Consider the following 15,325-nt stretch of genomic DNA (forward strand, 5'->3'; position numbering starts at 1 on the left):
TTTTATCATCACTAGCTGGTCATCTTCATTCATACATTAGACGTTGCAGATGAGCATCTGAAGCCCTGTGCGACAGCATTCGAAGTCTCAGATTGATGCTCTTGAGATCGTCGCTTTTCTTGTCTATTCAATCCACTCGACCTGTGTGTATACTGCCCAGGCACCTCGCCTGCGTACGGTCATCCCAGATGTCCACCTTCCAGTCAGAGATCAACGGCGAGTCGTCACGACCGATACTCAAGCCTTTGTCGTGTATGTCGCCGCTGTTTCTGTTTGTAGTCATTGCTCATGTATCTCAGCTTCGTTCCGAACGCGGGCGCTCGCCGTGACGGCGGCTCACAGGATGGCGTCACACACATCTCCGCACGTCTCCGCTGCTGGTTCAGGCTCTAATTCCTCAAGCTCTCCACCGGAACTAGGTGCACGGCTACCTGGTTCGGGCGAGTCCTTCAACTCAACCTCGCCATTGAATGGCGGACCATCGGCACGGTAAGTCTGTTCCCTGTCCCCTTCTCATGACAATCCGACGAGGACCTTGTCTGACCCCTTGAGCTAGATATCGTTGGCTTTCTTCCGGGCAACTTTTGAATACTAGAACGGGAGATGAGCCAGGTGTGGATGTCAGGAGCAGAAGGGATGAAGCGGCTTATGGGCACCTGACCGACGAATCGCATATCACGGTGAGGTCATCAATAATATGGGGGGGGGGGGGGCTATGTCCCATGCTGATGATGACTTTCAGGTCTTGGACTATTGCTCCAATAAGGACGGCAGAAACACACGGGCAGACTTTGATGGTTCTCAGCTCTCTGCTTGGCTCGACTCGGAGCATGGTGAGAGGGTCAACACTGAAGATGGGAAACCCTATGGCGTACGATGGAGTGAGTAATGTAGATGGTGGAGTCTGTTCACTCGATTAATATATCACCTCACAGTCCATGTTAACAAACTCAATTGGCAAGTCATCAAAACTCTGACCATGCGATACAAGTGAGCCGGCCGGCCGGATCCTACCTGAAGACGCTTCTCTGATCCATGATAGTCTCCATCCGTTGGCAGTCGAAGACGCACTGCAGGCCGAAAACTCTCACCGATCTAAAATTGATTTCTACAAAACTCACCTCTATTTTCAAGTCTTGATACAGCACGTCACGTTGCGTGACGAGACGGTCCTTGCAGAAGCAGCGGATGAGATGGCCTTGGGAAAGATGGAAGAGAGGTTCAATGTGCTTGATGGGCTTGCAACTGCAGAGAGGAGGCAGCAGCATGGTGTATCGGACTCTCATCATCATCAAGGAGGCTTGGACGAACGTATGGCGAGGTCAGGCAATTCAGCTTGGGCACAAGGACACGAAGAGGAGGGAAGGAGAAAGGCAAAGAGGAGTCATTCATTACCTCCCGGTATACAGGGAGTCTTTGAACCGACTCTGGCTAGTTCACCGGTATTGACCAGACCTCCAAAGGTCCGTTCGCGGATTGAAAGCATTTCTAATATTGTTCGCAGCCTTACCAGCGAGATGCCCATCGTTTGATCATTGCTCAACTCACTGCCAAGTATATGATACCCATACGACGAGCCATGCTCTGTGCTTTCATGACCAGGGACGGTGAGCTAAATATCACCTTACAAGCTGACCTTGGCCAGGTACGATGATTACATTCATGGATAATCCGATCGGGGATGCCCTCGATCCCATCTATGAACGTCTGGAGGATCCCGAAAGTCTGTTGAGGTCATCTCAGGATGTCAGCATGCTGGCTCAGGCCCTCCTTGATGTCTGTGAGCTGTCCAACAAGCGTCCTGTCGAGGGCGAAGCTAAAAGGCTGCCCCTCACAGCCGTCGATCTGGCTTTGGAAGTCTCTTCCACATTCGAAGCAGAGATTCTCAATCTAGAGGCGTCTGTCCTCGTCGATCCATCTGTGAGCAGGGGTTTGGCTGAGCAGAGATGAAGGTGTCTTGTTGACGGATTCAGATGCAAATCGTCCGACATCTACATGTTCTATCATCTCAATTGATCCGGCTTAGACGATCCCTCTTCCCTATCCTCAGACTGACATCTACCATCCGAGACTATGACTCGCAAAGATCAGCGGCCGCAGCCATAGCCCCGACCAAGGGTCAAGGTCATCCAACCGATTCCACTCTATCGGCTATATCCAAAGAGGGGGGGTTCTCCCTGGCTCCCAGTCGAACCGCTACGCCAATGATCGAGAAGGGCAATCCGATATCCTCCCTCAGCGTCAATACCAACCCTTCGTCCGCCTTGACTGACAATGGGACCCAAGTGGGATTTTTCAGTCCCATGGCGAAGATCTATATGGTCGATGTGATTGATCATGTGGAGAATGCCATCAGCTCCTTGGATCAGTTCATAGGGACTTGCGAGCATCTGACGGGTTACGTGTTTGTGAGTGGGACGTGGACCGCTCGGTTGCCTGGTAACTGAATGACGTTTTTTCCCCCGTCAAGAATGTCCTCTCTTTTCAGACGAATGGGTCTATGGAGAGGCTCAGTATTGTCACTGTCGTGTTTCTGCGTGAGTCTTGTTCCTCCTCTGAGACTTGACGCTGATGCCCGATCAGCCCTGACATTCATCGTGAGATCTGCGAGCGGGATGATTTTGATCAAGCTAACTGAGTCCACCCATCGACAGGCCTCCTACTTTGGAATGGTAAGACCTCGACCACGCGCCAAGCGGTGTTCTCAGCTGACACTGTCCGCCTTAACTCAGAATTTCACTGGCTTTGACCAGCTTCAAGGGCCCGTATCTTACTTTTGGAAGATTGCTATCCCCTGCACTGTCGGTTTCTTCATCGTCTTTTCGTTCTCATACCTCAAATGGGGAGCCGCGACGCTTTCGAGACGGATCGCCAGGTGGAAACGGACGCGAGCGATGGAGAAAAAACACGCCTCGAGATTTCAGCGGATCATGTGGGGTAAAGGAGGTAAGGGAAGCGAAGCGCAATGAAGCAATGATGTGATGTAATATGCATTCTTTCATCTCTTTACATCCAGTGTGCTGCTCCAAAAGAGGTGACATTGGTGAAGTCAAGAGGATAGGTAAGTTGAGGTTTTTGAGATCCCGTCTATAGTGCAAGTTGTTCTGAGGCGGCCAAGGAAGGCAGATAGTGAGCAGTCGAGTGATATTATCCGAAACAGAATAGGGAATGTATCGATGCGAGTTGAAAAGGTACTGTATAGGGCAGGAAAAGGGCGAAAGAGGTAAAAGCCGAGCCAAGATCGACTAGGAGCGGGCAAGAAGGACATGCAGGTGAGCTGATGGTTGTGGGTTTAAGGAGAAAAAAAGGTTAGGTTGAGATTGTATAGACATGAGGTTTCCAAGAATGAACGGATGTAGACAAGGGCTGGATAGTTGGATGGTTTTCTGCAATAATTGAGGGTCGAGAACCGGGCTAATCGATGCTGCGAGTCGATGGACGAAACACGGGAAAAAGGTAGATACAGTGTAATATTCCAAAGCAAAGAGTTAAATTGATAGTGTGAGTCGGTCGATCACATGGTGGTGCTAGACCAAGGAGTCGCGTTGAATCCATAGCCTCCATTTCCGACGGCTGTGCCGTTTCCTTGTCCGGACGAGACCCAGGCGAACGAGGCCGGAGTTCGAATAGGTGGCGAGACGGGCGAGAATTGTCCACCAACCGCGGAGGTGGCGTTGGGTCCTCCAGTAGTGTTGCCGCCCGTGCTTCCACCACCGTTACTGTGCGCTGAACTGGCATAAGAGTACGCTTGATCATTTGCGGAAGCTGAATGACCTGAATGGCCAGAGGGACTCGAACCGAAATATCGGGCGCGAGGAGATGTGGCCGACGCGGCCGAGTTGGCACTTGTCCCTAGGCTGAAAGGCTGAGCTGTGGGTGATAGAGCCGTAACGGCTTCGCTACCTCGCCGCAAGTCTGGCATGGGAATCGGAGAGGATGAAGAGCCATTAGAGAGTTGAAGACCAAACGAATGGGTCGTAGCGGATGAGGGTGGAGCTGCGGAAGCACCGTGAAGATGCTTGGCACTGGATGAAGGTGACATGCCTGCCAAAGCGACGGTGTGAGCGATTCCTCCAAACATGGTAGGGTTGCCACTTGAAGGGTGACCATTCCCACGTTGACCGAGCGAGTTTTTAGAATAGCTCAATCGAATCCCACCCTTGACGAGACCGCCCTGAGTGAGCAAGTGTGAGCTGCGTCAACCAACCTGTATTCGCCAGCTTACAAGGTTGTGACCGTAAAGCTCTTTGATGGCTTGAGATGCAAATGCCACCTCTTCAAATTCGACAAAGCACATGGGTCCATTGATCTTCTGTCGGAAAGACATGCGTTTGTATCCTGGGCATCGGCAAAACAGACCCCGGAGAGACTCTTCGAGAAAGTTTGGCGGATGCGTGGGAGGCGAAATAGCAGGCAGGTTACCAACGTAGAGCGTATTGATCTGAAACGGGAAAGTCAGCACATGGACACATGGTCAGTGTGTCTCAGACATACCGGTGGGTTCTGGTCGGCAGGATTGCCGCCCAACATTCTTCCTCCCTCACTAAGGCGATCACTCCCACCAGGTGGACTGCTGGCCATGGCAGCATCTCCCACCGACGTTGCGCCGTCTGCACGACCGTATGGAGCATACTGATTGGGATGAACTCGCATGTTGCCACTTGCGTCCATCAAATTGACTGACGGATGATTAGAAATGGGGGAGAATGCAAGATTCGGATCGCCAGCGTGGGAGCTCGTGGAAGACCTCTCACGAGATCGTGAGGCGGCACTCTCAGAGTTTGGGCCATTTATGCCGGAAGAGTGCCCATGGTTGGCATTGTTCTGATCGAAGCCGTCCATCCCCATTCCCATTGTCGCAGTTCCGCTCAAAGGCCAATCTTCCAGCTCATCGGCCTCCTCGGCGAGCGCAAGAAGAGCTTTTGAGTCGGTTGGTCGGGCATTTGGTGACTTGACACTGAGGGGCGGAGATGTCGATGCATTCGATTGAGAGGACGGAGGTTGCTGAGACGGCTGTTGGTGACTGGGCATGCTGGTTGAAAGTGAATTGGGGTACACGAAGCTGCCGGGCTGAGGATATCGATCATCCGATGGAGCTTGCTGTTGTCCGGGCCAAGAATTCCAAGCATCTCTCGCCGTAGCGGCTGATGAATGAGGATGACCTGACGGGTGATTTGGCATCGGTGGAGGTCCCATGATATGCGATGATGGTCCTGGAACCGCCGTAGGCTGACCTTGAACGCCTATACCCAACATCTGTGCAGCTGAGCCCGATCCTGTGGCGGCAGCAGCCGCTGCAGCAGCCGTGGCACTGGGATTCATCAAGCCAGCCAATCTTCCTGACCTCAATAACAATCCGACCAATTCTTCTCCCGATGTCGCTCGTTTCTGATGCAGATTCTTTTTCGCCATCTCCGCTTTGAGCGTGGCTCCGGTCAACGTATCGATCTTTCGGCCTTGGAGATGCTCTTTCGCAGCGAGAGCATCCGCACGCGTTCTAAATCGTGCGAATCCGATCGTCTGCCGTCGACTAGGTAATTGAGGCAATACGGAAGATCCGAACGTGGCTCCAGATGGCGCAGAAGGGGTCATCGACATGGCTGCGGAGGGTGTAGTAGAGGATGAAGTGGAAGCTGTTCCACCCATCTGCAGTGCTGCCAATGCTTCCTCCAGAGCAGGTTGAGTAGGTGGTATCTCGTAATGTTCTCCAGCGGCCGCAGCGGCGGCTTGTTGGTTCGCGGCGATCTGAGAGAGTTCAGCGAGGAGAGCAGCGGCTGGTTCTCGTCTACTTCCAGAGGGAAACTTGAGTGTCGCAGCCTCGAAACCTGGGGAAAACGTGAAGATGTTTTGAAATTCACGCTCCTAATCAAAACGTCAGCGTCCGCAGACATGAGACAAAAACAGCCCAGCTCACTCCCATGTCATCTGGGAATCCGACCACAAAGATGGTCGTGATGACTTCGTCTTCCCTGCTATCCCTTTCATCTCTGTCCTGCTCATCTCTGTGCCTATCTCGCCGCCTATCCCTCCCATCTCCATGTCCTGAACCGGGTCGCCCTCCGAGTCCCATCATGGCATGTTGAGAATATGCACCGAGTGGAACTGAGCCGCGCGAAGGGTACGGCTCCGTCGGACTCAGAGGCATACCCGAAGGTCCATTCTGAGGTAGACGAGCTGCTTGACCTTGCATCATCCCTCTGGGTGGAGGAGGTGGCATCGCGCCGTATCCATTAGACTGAGCCCAGGGATGTGAGAGTGAAGGTTGGGCACCTGACCAAGGCATCATGCTGGGTCCACCACCGGCCATATGACCATCGTGGATGGGATCAGGAGCCATGGCATGTTGAGGTGGTGGGATATAAGTCGGGACGTGAGGTGGAGGCGATGAAGTGACTTGAGGAAGATAAGCCGCAGGGTTGATGTTGGAAAACAAGGCGGGGTTGGAAGAAGAAGCCATGGAAGGAAGGGGTGCAAGGGGTGTAGAATGAGAATAGGGATCGTGAGATTCGCCAACCTGTCCAGGTCCAGCGGAGCCGTTCGACATGCCGTCCATCTTGTCTCTGTGAGACGATGAAGAGATGTGAGATGCGGCTGAAGGTGCTCGATGTGGATCAGGCAGGTGGAGTTGGGACATGGCAAGAGGTCCAGAAAGGTGCGCTGGATCGATGATTGTGAAGAAGAAAGAATGGGACCCCCCTGAGACCAGAAAGTTTCTGATCTTGCTTTTTGATGACCCTTTTTTCAGTCCGGCACCGTCTTGAGTCCTCCTCGCTCAATCCTCTCGCTCCGCTCTCGCCTTAAACGTCCAGCTCGCTTGTCCACGACGCGTTGAGACGATCCCAGTTATCCACTCCGCTTCTCACTTCGAGATGTTTCTCCTCCACTCGAGTATCTCGTCAACAGATGGAGATGATGACTCTTTGTTTATCTCTCTCTTGAACCGTCGAGGAATGTGTGACGGCGTGGGCCATGAGGTGTCGATGTATGTTACGCGTGATGCGATGTGACACACCGTGGGACGTATGACTTGTGGATGCAGGTTGAGCTTGACGGTGAGAAGCAGCAGCAAGCAGCCTGGTGGCCAAATGATAGAAGGTGTCCTCGCCTGTTGAATCGGTAGCTATAATGAGATGCGGAAGGGGCCGTTGCGTGTCGCGGCGGAAAGGCGGAGGGACACGAGAAGAGAAGAAGGGCGTCCAATCTTCCTGTCCTCACCCTCGCCACTCGTTCCACAGATTTCCCAACCCCTTCAGTCTTTCCCCGAGAGTCCCCAGCTTTGTGTTGACAGTAGACAGAACGATGATTGGGATGTGATATGAGTCCAATGGATGGATGGATGGATGGATAGAAGAGGGAAAGATGGGAAGGGGGAGGATGAGAAAAGAAGGTGGGTGGGTAAACGGCTTGTTGACAGGGTAAAAGAGGGGGGGAAATTCTCAAAGTGGCAAAAAATTTAGACAGACACACACACAACGTTATTGCCACTTTGAGTAACCCCGGCTGGGACACCCCCCATTAGGATCAATGGACTCCCCATTAGAAACAGTTTCTAATGGGGAGATCTAATGGAGATCCAATAGTCAAGACAGACCCGATGTGGCACGGGCTACCACGTGGGCTGACGTAGGATCAGCGCATCGCGCAGACGGTGGAATGGTGAGGAGGTGGGGTGTCGAGGTGAATAGAGGAGGAGGGGGGCTATGAAACGATAGCGTGAGGGGGCCGGCCTGTCGTGAGGGGTCAGTGGATCTTGGGCTGAGAAGGGGAATAGGGAGCCACAGATAGACTCACAGTCAACCCCCCTTCCAAGAATCGCTGGGAATGGGTGAGTGAGTGACGAAGGGTGTCGGTTCTGACATGGTGAGAAAGGTGTCATTTGGATTCGCATGGTACCCAACGGCGTCAGACGAGCTGATGATCAAGAGGACGACGGCGAATGTCTGTAGCTTATGTCGCAGGAGGAGCCCTCCCCCTTAAAACAAAATGCTTCGACAGAGATGTCTTCCAAAATTCGCTGCGGGGTTCAAGAAACGGGACCAAAAAGTTGATCCTCTTGTGGCTCCGGGGAAAGCGGTCCGAGGCGAGCGATTCACGCAAGCTTAGCTTTACTCCTATCTGCCTTCCTTGCGCATACAGTGCTCCGAAAGAAGAAACGTAGGATGGAAACATGATGTCCCGTCTTCGCTTCTGGACAGTGGGCGATAATGTCACTTCTTCCCTGCCAAGATGACTACTGGGGTGCTCTTGTGGCATCGAGGGGATCTGATGCATCGCATCTTCAACCAATGATATGGCAGAAGATGCCCATACAGAGGGGGCGGCGTTGTAGTCATTTGGTCATTCATTTGTATATCACAAACAATACTTGCGTTGATTCAGAGGTGTGTCAGGCGCGCAAGTCCCCGCTGCCAAAGCGAAGCCCTTGACTTGTTGGGCAGGAGTCGAGTGGCAGAAACTCCCCTTTAGGACAGCCGCTGCTGTAGGTATCTGTGATCGCCTCGACCGACACGATGTCATCTCACAAGGTCCTTCATTGAAGAAAGTATACGCGACAGATGGACGAGCCTCAGCCATGTTATCAGACCTATGTCGTTCAGATGTACAGACCCGCCGCCCAAGCTGGAAAACGTGGCCCGAAAAAAAAGAAAAAGACAATGACTTGGTCCAAAAAAGTTGAAATGTCGAGTCGGCACTTGTCAATTTGACACTCAAGCTGGAGCTCAGTCTCATTGGGTCGGATCCCAAGACGAATCAGGATGACCACCACCACCTCCTCTTCCACCGCCGCCGCCTCCTCCTCCTCCCTCACTTCCGCTCCATTCCGAGCCTCCCCGCTCTTCTTTCACCCTTTACCAGCATCTCATGTGCCTTTACCTGGGAAAGAAGCGCATGGAAGTTATATGCTCCAGGTGCCGTGGTCCAAGACGTCAGGATGGGGTCAAGCGAAGATCGTGCCCCGGGCCGATATCTCGATCGACCCGCTCAGTGGTGTCACGCAATATGCAGTGACTTGTTTCGAGGGGATGAAGGTGGGTTGGCGGATTTGCATCGAGCGCAGCGGAGCGAGCGGCACGAGTCGCGAGAACATGGCGAGCAAGCGGAAGAGATCGTCTCGCCCTCGAGTGCCACAGCTCTGCCCGCCCTTTCACACTCTAATTGCTCTACGCTGTCGCCTACGAGGCATCGCTGACACACCTCCGTTAGTGCTACAAGACTGAGTCTGGCGAATTGACACTCTTTCGACCCAACGAGAACTTCAACAGGTTCAAAGTCTCAGCTGCAAGGATGGGTCTACCTGTGAGTGAAATGTGTCGAGCCGAGCAAGGGCAAGGCTGAGTCGAATCCCTTTGCTGACCATGCACAGAGTGACTGGGACAATGCTGAGCTACTGGATCTCTTGTGCAAGCTGCTCGCTTTGGGTAAGTGTAGGGTCCAGTAGAAGCGACAACGCGGGTTCAGTCCACGACCGCCCATGAGTGGAGTAGGAGAGATCTGTCTAGCTCGTCGCTCCTCTCGCTGGCCTTGCTCATTTCTCCCTCCGTAGAAGCCCCCATCGTACCCTCAGAGGACGGGGCCTCCCTGTACATCCGCCCAACGCTCATCGAGACGTCCGAATCCTTCGGAATCAAAGAAGATGGCAATGCAGGCGAAGCGCTCATGTACATCGTCACGACGCTTAACCTTGGCAAGGGCCTCTACGCGAGTTCAGAAAAGGCAGAAACCGGTCTCAGAGTCGATGCGGATCCGAACTATGTCAGAGCTTGGTCGAACGGTACGGGGAAATACAAGGTTGGAGCGAATTATGGTGAGTTGGGGTGGTCGCCACGGGGGGCTTGGAGTCGAGGACGAGGCCCACGCTGGTCAAGGCAGGGAGCGCTTCAACTCTCTCCAGCCTGCCAGATTCTTTCTCGAAACGCGATTCGTCGCTGAAATTGCCCTCTAGGCGTCGTCAATATTGCCAAGAAGCCAGGTTTCCAAATGTCTTTATGGCTCCATGGCTCAGAAGATTTCGTCTCCGAGGCGGGCGCGATGAACGTCTTCATTCTCAAAGAGGCCAGCGATGGAGGTGAGTGCGTTAGGAATCTGATGGCTCCGAGTCCTCAGAGGATCTCTGAAGAGGAAAGAAAAACAAAAACTGGCCGGCCGGCTAACCCCTCTTTCGTTTCAGTCCTCGAATTCGTGACCATGTCCCTGGACAACGGGATCGTCTTACCCGGTATCACCCGTGCCTCCATCATCTCCCTCTTGAAGGACCATGCGTCTGGGAAGAAGGAGTTCCCACTGGAAGGTGTTCCGAAGAATATCCGAGTGGTCGAGAGGGATATTCCCATGAAGGATATCATGGACGGTGCTGAGGATGGAAGTCTGAAAGGGTGAGTGAGGGAGATTATCGGCTTCGACATAGGCTTGTCAGCGAGAGGGTTGTGGGTTATGGGCAATTGGTTACTACGCGCACTGTGTCCTACGTCACATCTCATTGTCCCCTGCATTACCCTTTACGCTCGATCCGCGTGGCTTTCTCGCTGACTCTCGTCTTCCTCGCCCCTTTTTCAGTATGTTCGGCTGTGGGACTGGCGTCGTTGTCGTCTCTATACGAGAGATCCAGTACCGTGGTCGACTCATTTCTATCCCTTATCATCCCGTCGTCAAGATTCTCCGGGATACCATCACGGGCATTCAGCGTGGACGTATAGAGAAAGAGGATTGGGTCGTCAAAGTACCCAAATGGCAGGGTGTGGTCAATGGAGAGAAGGAGGCGGAGGGTCAAAAAGTCATTGCGTAGGGGACGACAATAGGACCAACAAGGTGGTGCGAGGTCTGGTCGAAAGAGGCTTTGGGCAGCACAGCGCGCGCGGCATGGCTGATGCGCGGGCATCTGATAGAATTGGGATTGTAGTTTCCACCTTGGGAATACGCATCGATCCGTCTTTGAACCATTGCATGGGATCTATCTGATGAGCTCAAGTCCAAGCGCCATTCACCCGACCCATGATATCATCCCAGGATAGATAGCCGACATTCGGGTTCATCGGACCGAAAGTGAACAAATCAAAATGCCCGAATTTTTCCTTTTATCTTATCGCCGCTGATCGGGCAAAAAATCCCTCGGTCACCCCTTTGTTGATCGTGGAGAAGCGGTCGAGTGGGCAGCAAATCCTGCTTCAAGTCTGCTTCTGCTGCTGCTGCCATTCTCCTTCCTCTGCGCTCCCCCTTTTGAGGACTCACCCACTGTCGCTCTGCCTCTGCTCGTGTGAGCTCGAAGCTGGCTCGCTGCATGCGTATTCCCGCTTGGCATTTTTCTTTTTTCAAAACCTTTTCATAAGCGGCGTTTAACTTAGCTGACCCGGGATTTGGGACCAGCGACCGTCTAACTCCATTCAGGACCTTTTGCTTGGGATGCACCAAGCCTTTCTTTGCAAAGACAATAGATCCTCAATGCCTCACATGTACCTACCCTCCCCCCCGCCGTACGTGGCGTAAGACGCAAACGGAGGGAGGAGAACTAACTAACATGACCATCGGGTTTGAAAACTTTTCATCGCCCTTTCGCCCCCCAGTGCCGTGTGAGCGAGCACCATATGACATTTATGAATTGGATGGGTTTTACCCCGCAAGCGTGCAGGCGAGAGCACACTCACAAGTGCAGATACTCGGTGACTGATTCTCCGATGAGTATTTGAGCATCTTGACGTTGGACCAACGACCACCTGTTTTGTCGATCCATCACACCCTCCAAAATTTACACAAACATGGTCAACAGCTCTCCTATGAACTCGCATCGTCCTCGAACCTCTTCACCCCAGCCTCGACCCTCGACCGACAGTCTCTCGGACCAAACGACAGCCCTCTCTCATTCAGACCCATCTCCTGTTAGGTCTGATGGATCCAGACATACTGCCGCTATATCATCAGACAAACTCCCCAAGAGCTCTACCATGTCGTCCTCTTCGCCTCTGTCCTGTCGTCAGGTCGAAGCGCAAGACTCATCCGAGGCACTCAAGCTGGCACATGGACAAGGGATCAAACCTGCAGTCATGGCGAAAGTGCAGGTATTGAACGAGGCCATCAAGGAGATTGGGATGGGAAGGTTCCAGTACGAATTGTTCTTTACGGCTGGTGAGTGGCTCAGAGGGGGGAGAGGAGTATCTGCAGGGCTCTGTGGATCGAGGGACCCAATACTGATTGACGATACAGGCTTCGGATGGTTCGCAGATAATATATGTGAGTAGATTGCTCTTCGCGCTCGCGTCGAACGACGCAGCTGAAACCTGAGTGACAGGGCTTCAAGGCATATCCATCCTGAATCCCTCGATCGGAAACGAATTCAGAGGTCAACCTGGTGTCGGAAACATCTCGTTGGCACTGTATGCTGGCTTGATTTTGGGAGCGACATTCTGGGGCTGTTCATGCGATATCGTTGGGTGAGTGTTCAGGCAGGTATACGGAGATAGGCAGACCCCGCTTGCCTTGACTGGTCTGCCGGCGGCTTTACTCGTCCCGAGCACTCTCCGCTAACCTTCGATGCCCTAGTCGAAAGATCGCTTGGAACTGTACGCTCGTTATTGGAGGTATATTCGGGATAGCAGCCGGCGCAGCGCCAAACTTCATAGCGTTGTGTGCGCTCATCGCGATGATGTGAGTGTCTAGTAGCTGCATCACATAGCCCCGCTCGAAGATGGCTCATCACAGCGGAGGGATCTCCTGACTTTTCACCCACAGTGGCTTTGGAGTCGGTGGAAATCTACCGGTCGATGGGACGCTCTTTCTTGAATTCATTCCCGGAAGCCATCAGTATCTACTGACATTGTTATCCGTATGGTGGGCGATTGGACAAGTGGTTGGGAGTTTGATAGCGGTGAGTCCATTCGGGACACCATCAAGCGTAGCGGGTAGTGACTGACATTACATCCCAGTGGGCATTCCTTGCCAAGTACGGGTGTGATACGCGTGAGTTGGTATGGTGCGGTGCCCGAAAAACCACCCCATGAGCCTTGAACGAGGGCTCGAACCCCCAGAATAGCTCTGTCGCTGACACTCTCTCGCTCGCTTGCTTGCAGCTCCTGCTGGCGAATTCTGTTCTCGTTCCTCCAATTCTGGCTGGCGATACACTTTCTACACGCTCGGAGCGATGATGATTGTCCTCTGGGTCGGTCGATTCTTTCTCCTACCCGTATACGAATCGCCAAAGTTTTTAGCCAGTATTGGAAGGGATCAAGAAGCAGTGGATACCATTCATCTCATCGCCAAGCGCAATGGCAAGGTCTCCAGTTTGACGCTGGACGACCTGAGATCCGCCGCGGAACCATACCTTGATCCTGAACATCAACATCGATATGAAGAAACCAAATCGGCTCCGGGAGTCAGTGCTGGAGCGGCAGCTGCTGGAGCGGGGAGTGACGGTGAAGACGCTGCTGTCAAGACGAAAATGTCTTCTTGGCAATTGTTCCGTCACTCTTTTGATGACCTTTCGTTTGACCACGTCAAAGCGTTATTCTGTACCCCTCGACTCGCATGGTCTACCTCACTGGTCATCTTCATCTACGCTTCGATCGGTCTCGCCTATCCTTTGTTCAATCAATTCCTCGGTGCTTACCTCAGTGCTAAGAATGCCAATCTGGGCGAAGACTCACTCGACTCGACCTACTCTGCATTCACGTACCAAGCCGCGTGTGGTGTTCCTGGATCTATCCTAGCCGCCATCCTTGTCGAATGGGGCAGAGGTGGAAGAAAGGTCGCCATGGCTTTCTTCACCGTTGCCGCGGGAATCTTCTTGTTCGGTTTGACTCAGGCCAAGACAAAAGCTCAAATCAACGTCCTCACTTGCTTTGCAGCATTATGTGAGAATGCCTTTTGTGAGTAGTTCAGGTCACATATTTCGCCCCATTCCCATATTCATGCTGATCGATTGAATCTCTCCGAACTTTTTCCCCTTGCCCCCCGCCTCAGACGGCGTACTCTATGGTTATGCGCCCGAAGTCTTCCCTACGCCTTCTCGAGGCACGGGTGATGCCCTCGCGGCAGCTTCGAATCGAATCACAGGACTCTTCGCGCCTGTCATTGCGGTCTACGGCACTGCAAGTGTGGAAGGACCCGTGTATGCCTCGGCATCCATCTTTGTCGTGTGAGTGGTACATACATGAGCGAGGGCGAGCCAAGGCAGCTAAGACTCATTCGCATCTTCTTCACAGCACTGGCCTGGTGATGCTGCTACTTCCTATCGAGACACGAGGTCGCACAGCTCTGTGAGATGTGCTCAGCGGGGCGCTCGATGATCAGATCGAGTTCATTGTGAACAGTTGGCTCCAGCAACACACATACACACTCCAAGTAGGCCTGGGAGTCTCAAAAGTGCAAAGACACATTGTAGCACCAGCCATTCAGCCAACAGGCAAAAGTAGCCATTATCAGTCAAGTCAGTTCCAGCGATGCATTCGGGTCCCAAGCGATTCCTGAAGAAGCATGAGCGTGATGCTGAAGAGCGGCCGCCTCGGCGAAAGTTGAATCGGATCAATCAATACCTTTTGCCGATGAAACGGGGGTTTATGCACATCCATGTACTCCACAATGCCAAGCCATAAGACAAGTCCGGGGGCCGAACCCCATTCGTCATTGAGAGGCGGTCCATGCATGACTTGACGGACCATCCAAAGCGGGGAGGGACATCGCATGAGGGAGGTCAAGAGGTGTGTGTGGCAGAGCGGGGAGGGCTTTAGAAGGGGTACAGGTCATGGGTAGGACCGTGGCGGTTCCCTAAGCGTCCCCCACTCTCGCAAAGGTATGTATGACCTCCCGGCCCTTCAGGTCTCGAAAGGCAGGTCCTGAAAGGCAGAGGATGCTAATGCAATGCATAGCGGTGAATGGCTCATTGACACTCCGAAATCTGCATACTATAGCCAATCCTGTTGCTACAGTATTACAGGCAGCCGCCAAGCCACATTTGCGGCATGGACATAAACGAGATGCCGCATGTATTGCAAGAGGGAGGTGCGGCGTAAAGTGGCGGGCGGCTCATGAGGTTCGATCAGCTTGAGAGACGAGAGTAAGAGCATTGTATCATTCATATGCCTATGACACTGCTTGCCTCCCCCCACACTCCTATGACGATGCCCGAAGGACCGGGAAACGACCGAGCCCCGAGCGGCCAGAACGTTTGAAACCCCTGATGCCCCGTTGCCCCGTCCCCTTCCTTTTGTCAAGGGCAGCATAGCAACAACACCCGTCCCTTGAGACATAAGAGCTGTGTGTCATATGGTACGGTCAGGACTCGTTGTGTATCCCCTTGCGTCCGAGGCGGTCCTCGGTTCGGTTGATGCACATATAAAAG

General features: G+C 53.1%; 4 protein-coding genes across 4 annotated transcripts; 3 read left to right on the forward strand and 1 right to left on the reverse strand.

The window, feature by feature from the left end:
• Positions 1-13: 13 nt before the first annotated feature.
• Positions 14-2,976, forward strand: BD324DRAFT_634098 (hypothetical protein). The gene is made up of 14 exons (XM_022016705.1): positions 14-252; positions 300-489; positions 557-680; positions 743-881; positions 936-990; positions 1,043-1,463; positions 1,505-1,607; positions 1,646-1,780; positions 1,838-1,920; positions 1,974-2,408; positions 2,471-2,537; positions 2,584-2,597; positions 2,655-2,672; positions 2,733-2,976. Exons 1-14 carry the CDS (start codon positions 96-98, stop codon positions 2,967-2,969), a joined length of 2,178 nt encoding a protein of 725 aa, XP_021869381.1. The 5' UTR covers positions 14-95; the 3' UTR covers positions 2,970-2,976.
• Positions 2,977-3,391: 415 nt separating this feature from the next.
• Positions 3,392-6,879, reverse strand: BD324DRAFT_121250 (hypothetical protein). Its single transcript, XM_022011958.1, has 4 exons — positions 5,915-6,879; positions 4,495-5,862; positions 4,226-4,441; positions 3,392-4,174 (listed from the first exon to the last, which is right to left on the reverse strand). The coding sequence occupies exons 1-4, from the start codon at positions 6,632-6,634 to the stop codon at positions 3,515-3,517; spliced, it is 2,964 nt and encodes a 987-aa protein (XP_021869382.1). The 5' UTR covers positions 6,635-6,879; the 3' UTR covers positions 3,392-3,514.
• A 1,807-nt stretch (positions 6,880-8,686) lies between these two features.
• On the forward strand, positions 8,687-11,184 carry BD324DRAFT_634101 (putative mitochondrial branched-chain amino acid aminotransferase). Its single transcript, XM_022016706.1, has 7 exons — positions 8,687-9,029; positions 9,205-9,297; positions 9,365-9,419; positions 9,545-9,805; positions 9,944-10,066; positions 10,169-10,373; positions 10,555-11,184. The coding sequence occupies exons 1-7, from the start codon at positions 8,757-8,759 to the stop codon at positions 10,781-10,783; spliced, it is 1,239 nt and encodes a 412-aa protein (XP_021869383.1). The 5' UTR covers positions 8,687-8,756; the 3' UTR covers positions 10,784-11,184.
• Positions 11,185-11,936: 752 nt separating this feature from the next.
• Positions 11,937-14,247, forward strand: BD324DRAFT_582456 (major facilitator superfamily domain-containing protein; the record flags this gene model as incomplete). The annotated part of the gene is made up of 10 exons (XM_022013559.1): positions 11,937-12,117; positions 12,196-12,222; positions 12,281-12,422; positions 12,532-12,636; positions 12,721-12,856; positions 12,915-12,948; positions 13,059-13,360; positions 13,421-13,853; positions 13,948-14,122; positions 14,190-14,247. 10 exons carry the CDS (start codon positions 11,937-11,939, stop codon positions 14,245-14,247), a joined length of 1,593 nt encoding a protein of 530 aa, XP_021869384.1.
• Positions 14,248-15,325: the final 1,078 nt, after the last annotated feature.

The sequence above is a fragment of the Kockovaella imperatae genome (assembly GCF_002102565.1).
Source record: "Kockovaella imperatae strain NRRL Y-17943 chromosome Unknown BD324scaffold_12, whole genome shotgun sequence".
In the NCBI taxonomy this organism is placed as follows: Eukaryota; Fungi; Basidiomycota; class Tremellomycetes; order Tremellales; family Cuniculitremaceae; genus Kockovaella; species Kockovaella imperatae.

Bases quoted from the DNA above. Each gene is read 5' to 3' on its own strand.
- BD324DRAFT_121250 (XM_022011958.1), bottom strand. From the start codon at position 6,634: ATGTCCCAACTCCACCTGCCTGATCCACATCGAGCACCTTCAGCCGCA. The intron at 4,442-4,494 runs GTATGTCTGAGA...TTCCCGTTTCAG, and splicing joins CTGCCGACCAGAACCCACCG to ATCAATACGCTCTACGTTGG. The intron at 4,175-4,225 runs GTAAGCTGGCGA...TTGCTCACTCAG, and splicing joins AGCTTTACGGTCACAACCTT to GGCGGTCTCGTCAAGGGTGG.
- BD324DRAFT_634101 (XM_022016706.1), top strand. From the start codon at position 8,757: ATGACCACCACCACCTCCTCTTCCACCGCCGCCGCCTCCTCCTCCTCC. The intron at 9,298-9,364 runs GTGAGTGAAATG...GACCATGCACAG, and splicing joins CTGCAAGGATGGGTCTACCT to AGTGACTGGGACAATGCTGA. The intron at 10,067-10,168 runs GTGAGTGCGTTA...CTTTCGTTTCAG, and splicing joins CAAAGAGGCCAGCGATGGAG to TCCTCGAATTCGTGACCATG.
- BD324DRAFT_634098 (XM_022016705.1), top strand. From the start codon at position 96: ATGCTCTTGAGATCGTCGCTTTTCTTGTCTATTCAATCCACTCGACCT. The intron at 253-299 runs GTATGTCGCCGC...CATGTATCTCAG, and splicing joins GATACTCAAGCCTTTGTCGT to CTTCGTTCCGAACGCGGGCG. The intron at 1,921-1,973 runs GTGAGCAGGGGT...TGACGGATTCAG, and splicing joins CTGTCCTCGTCGATCCATCT to ATGCAAATCGTCCGACATCT.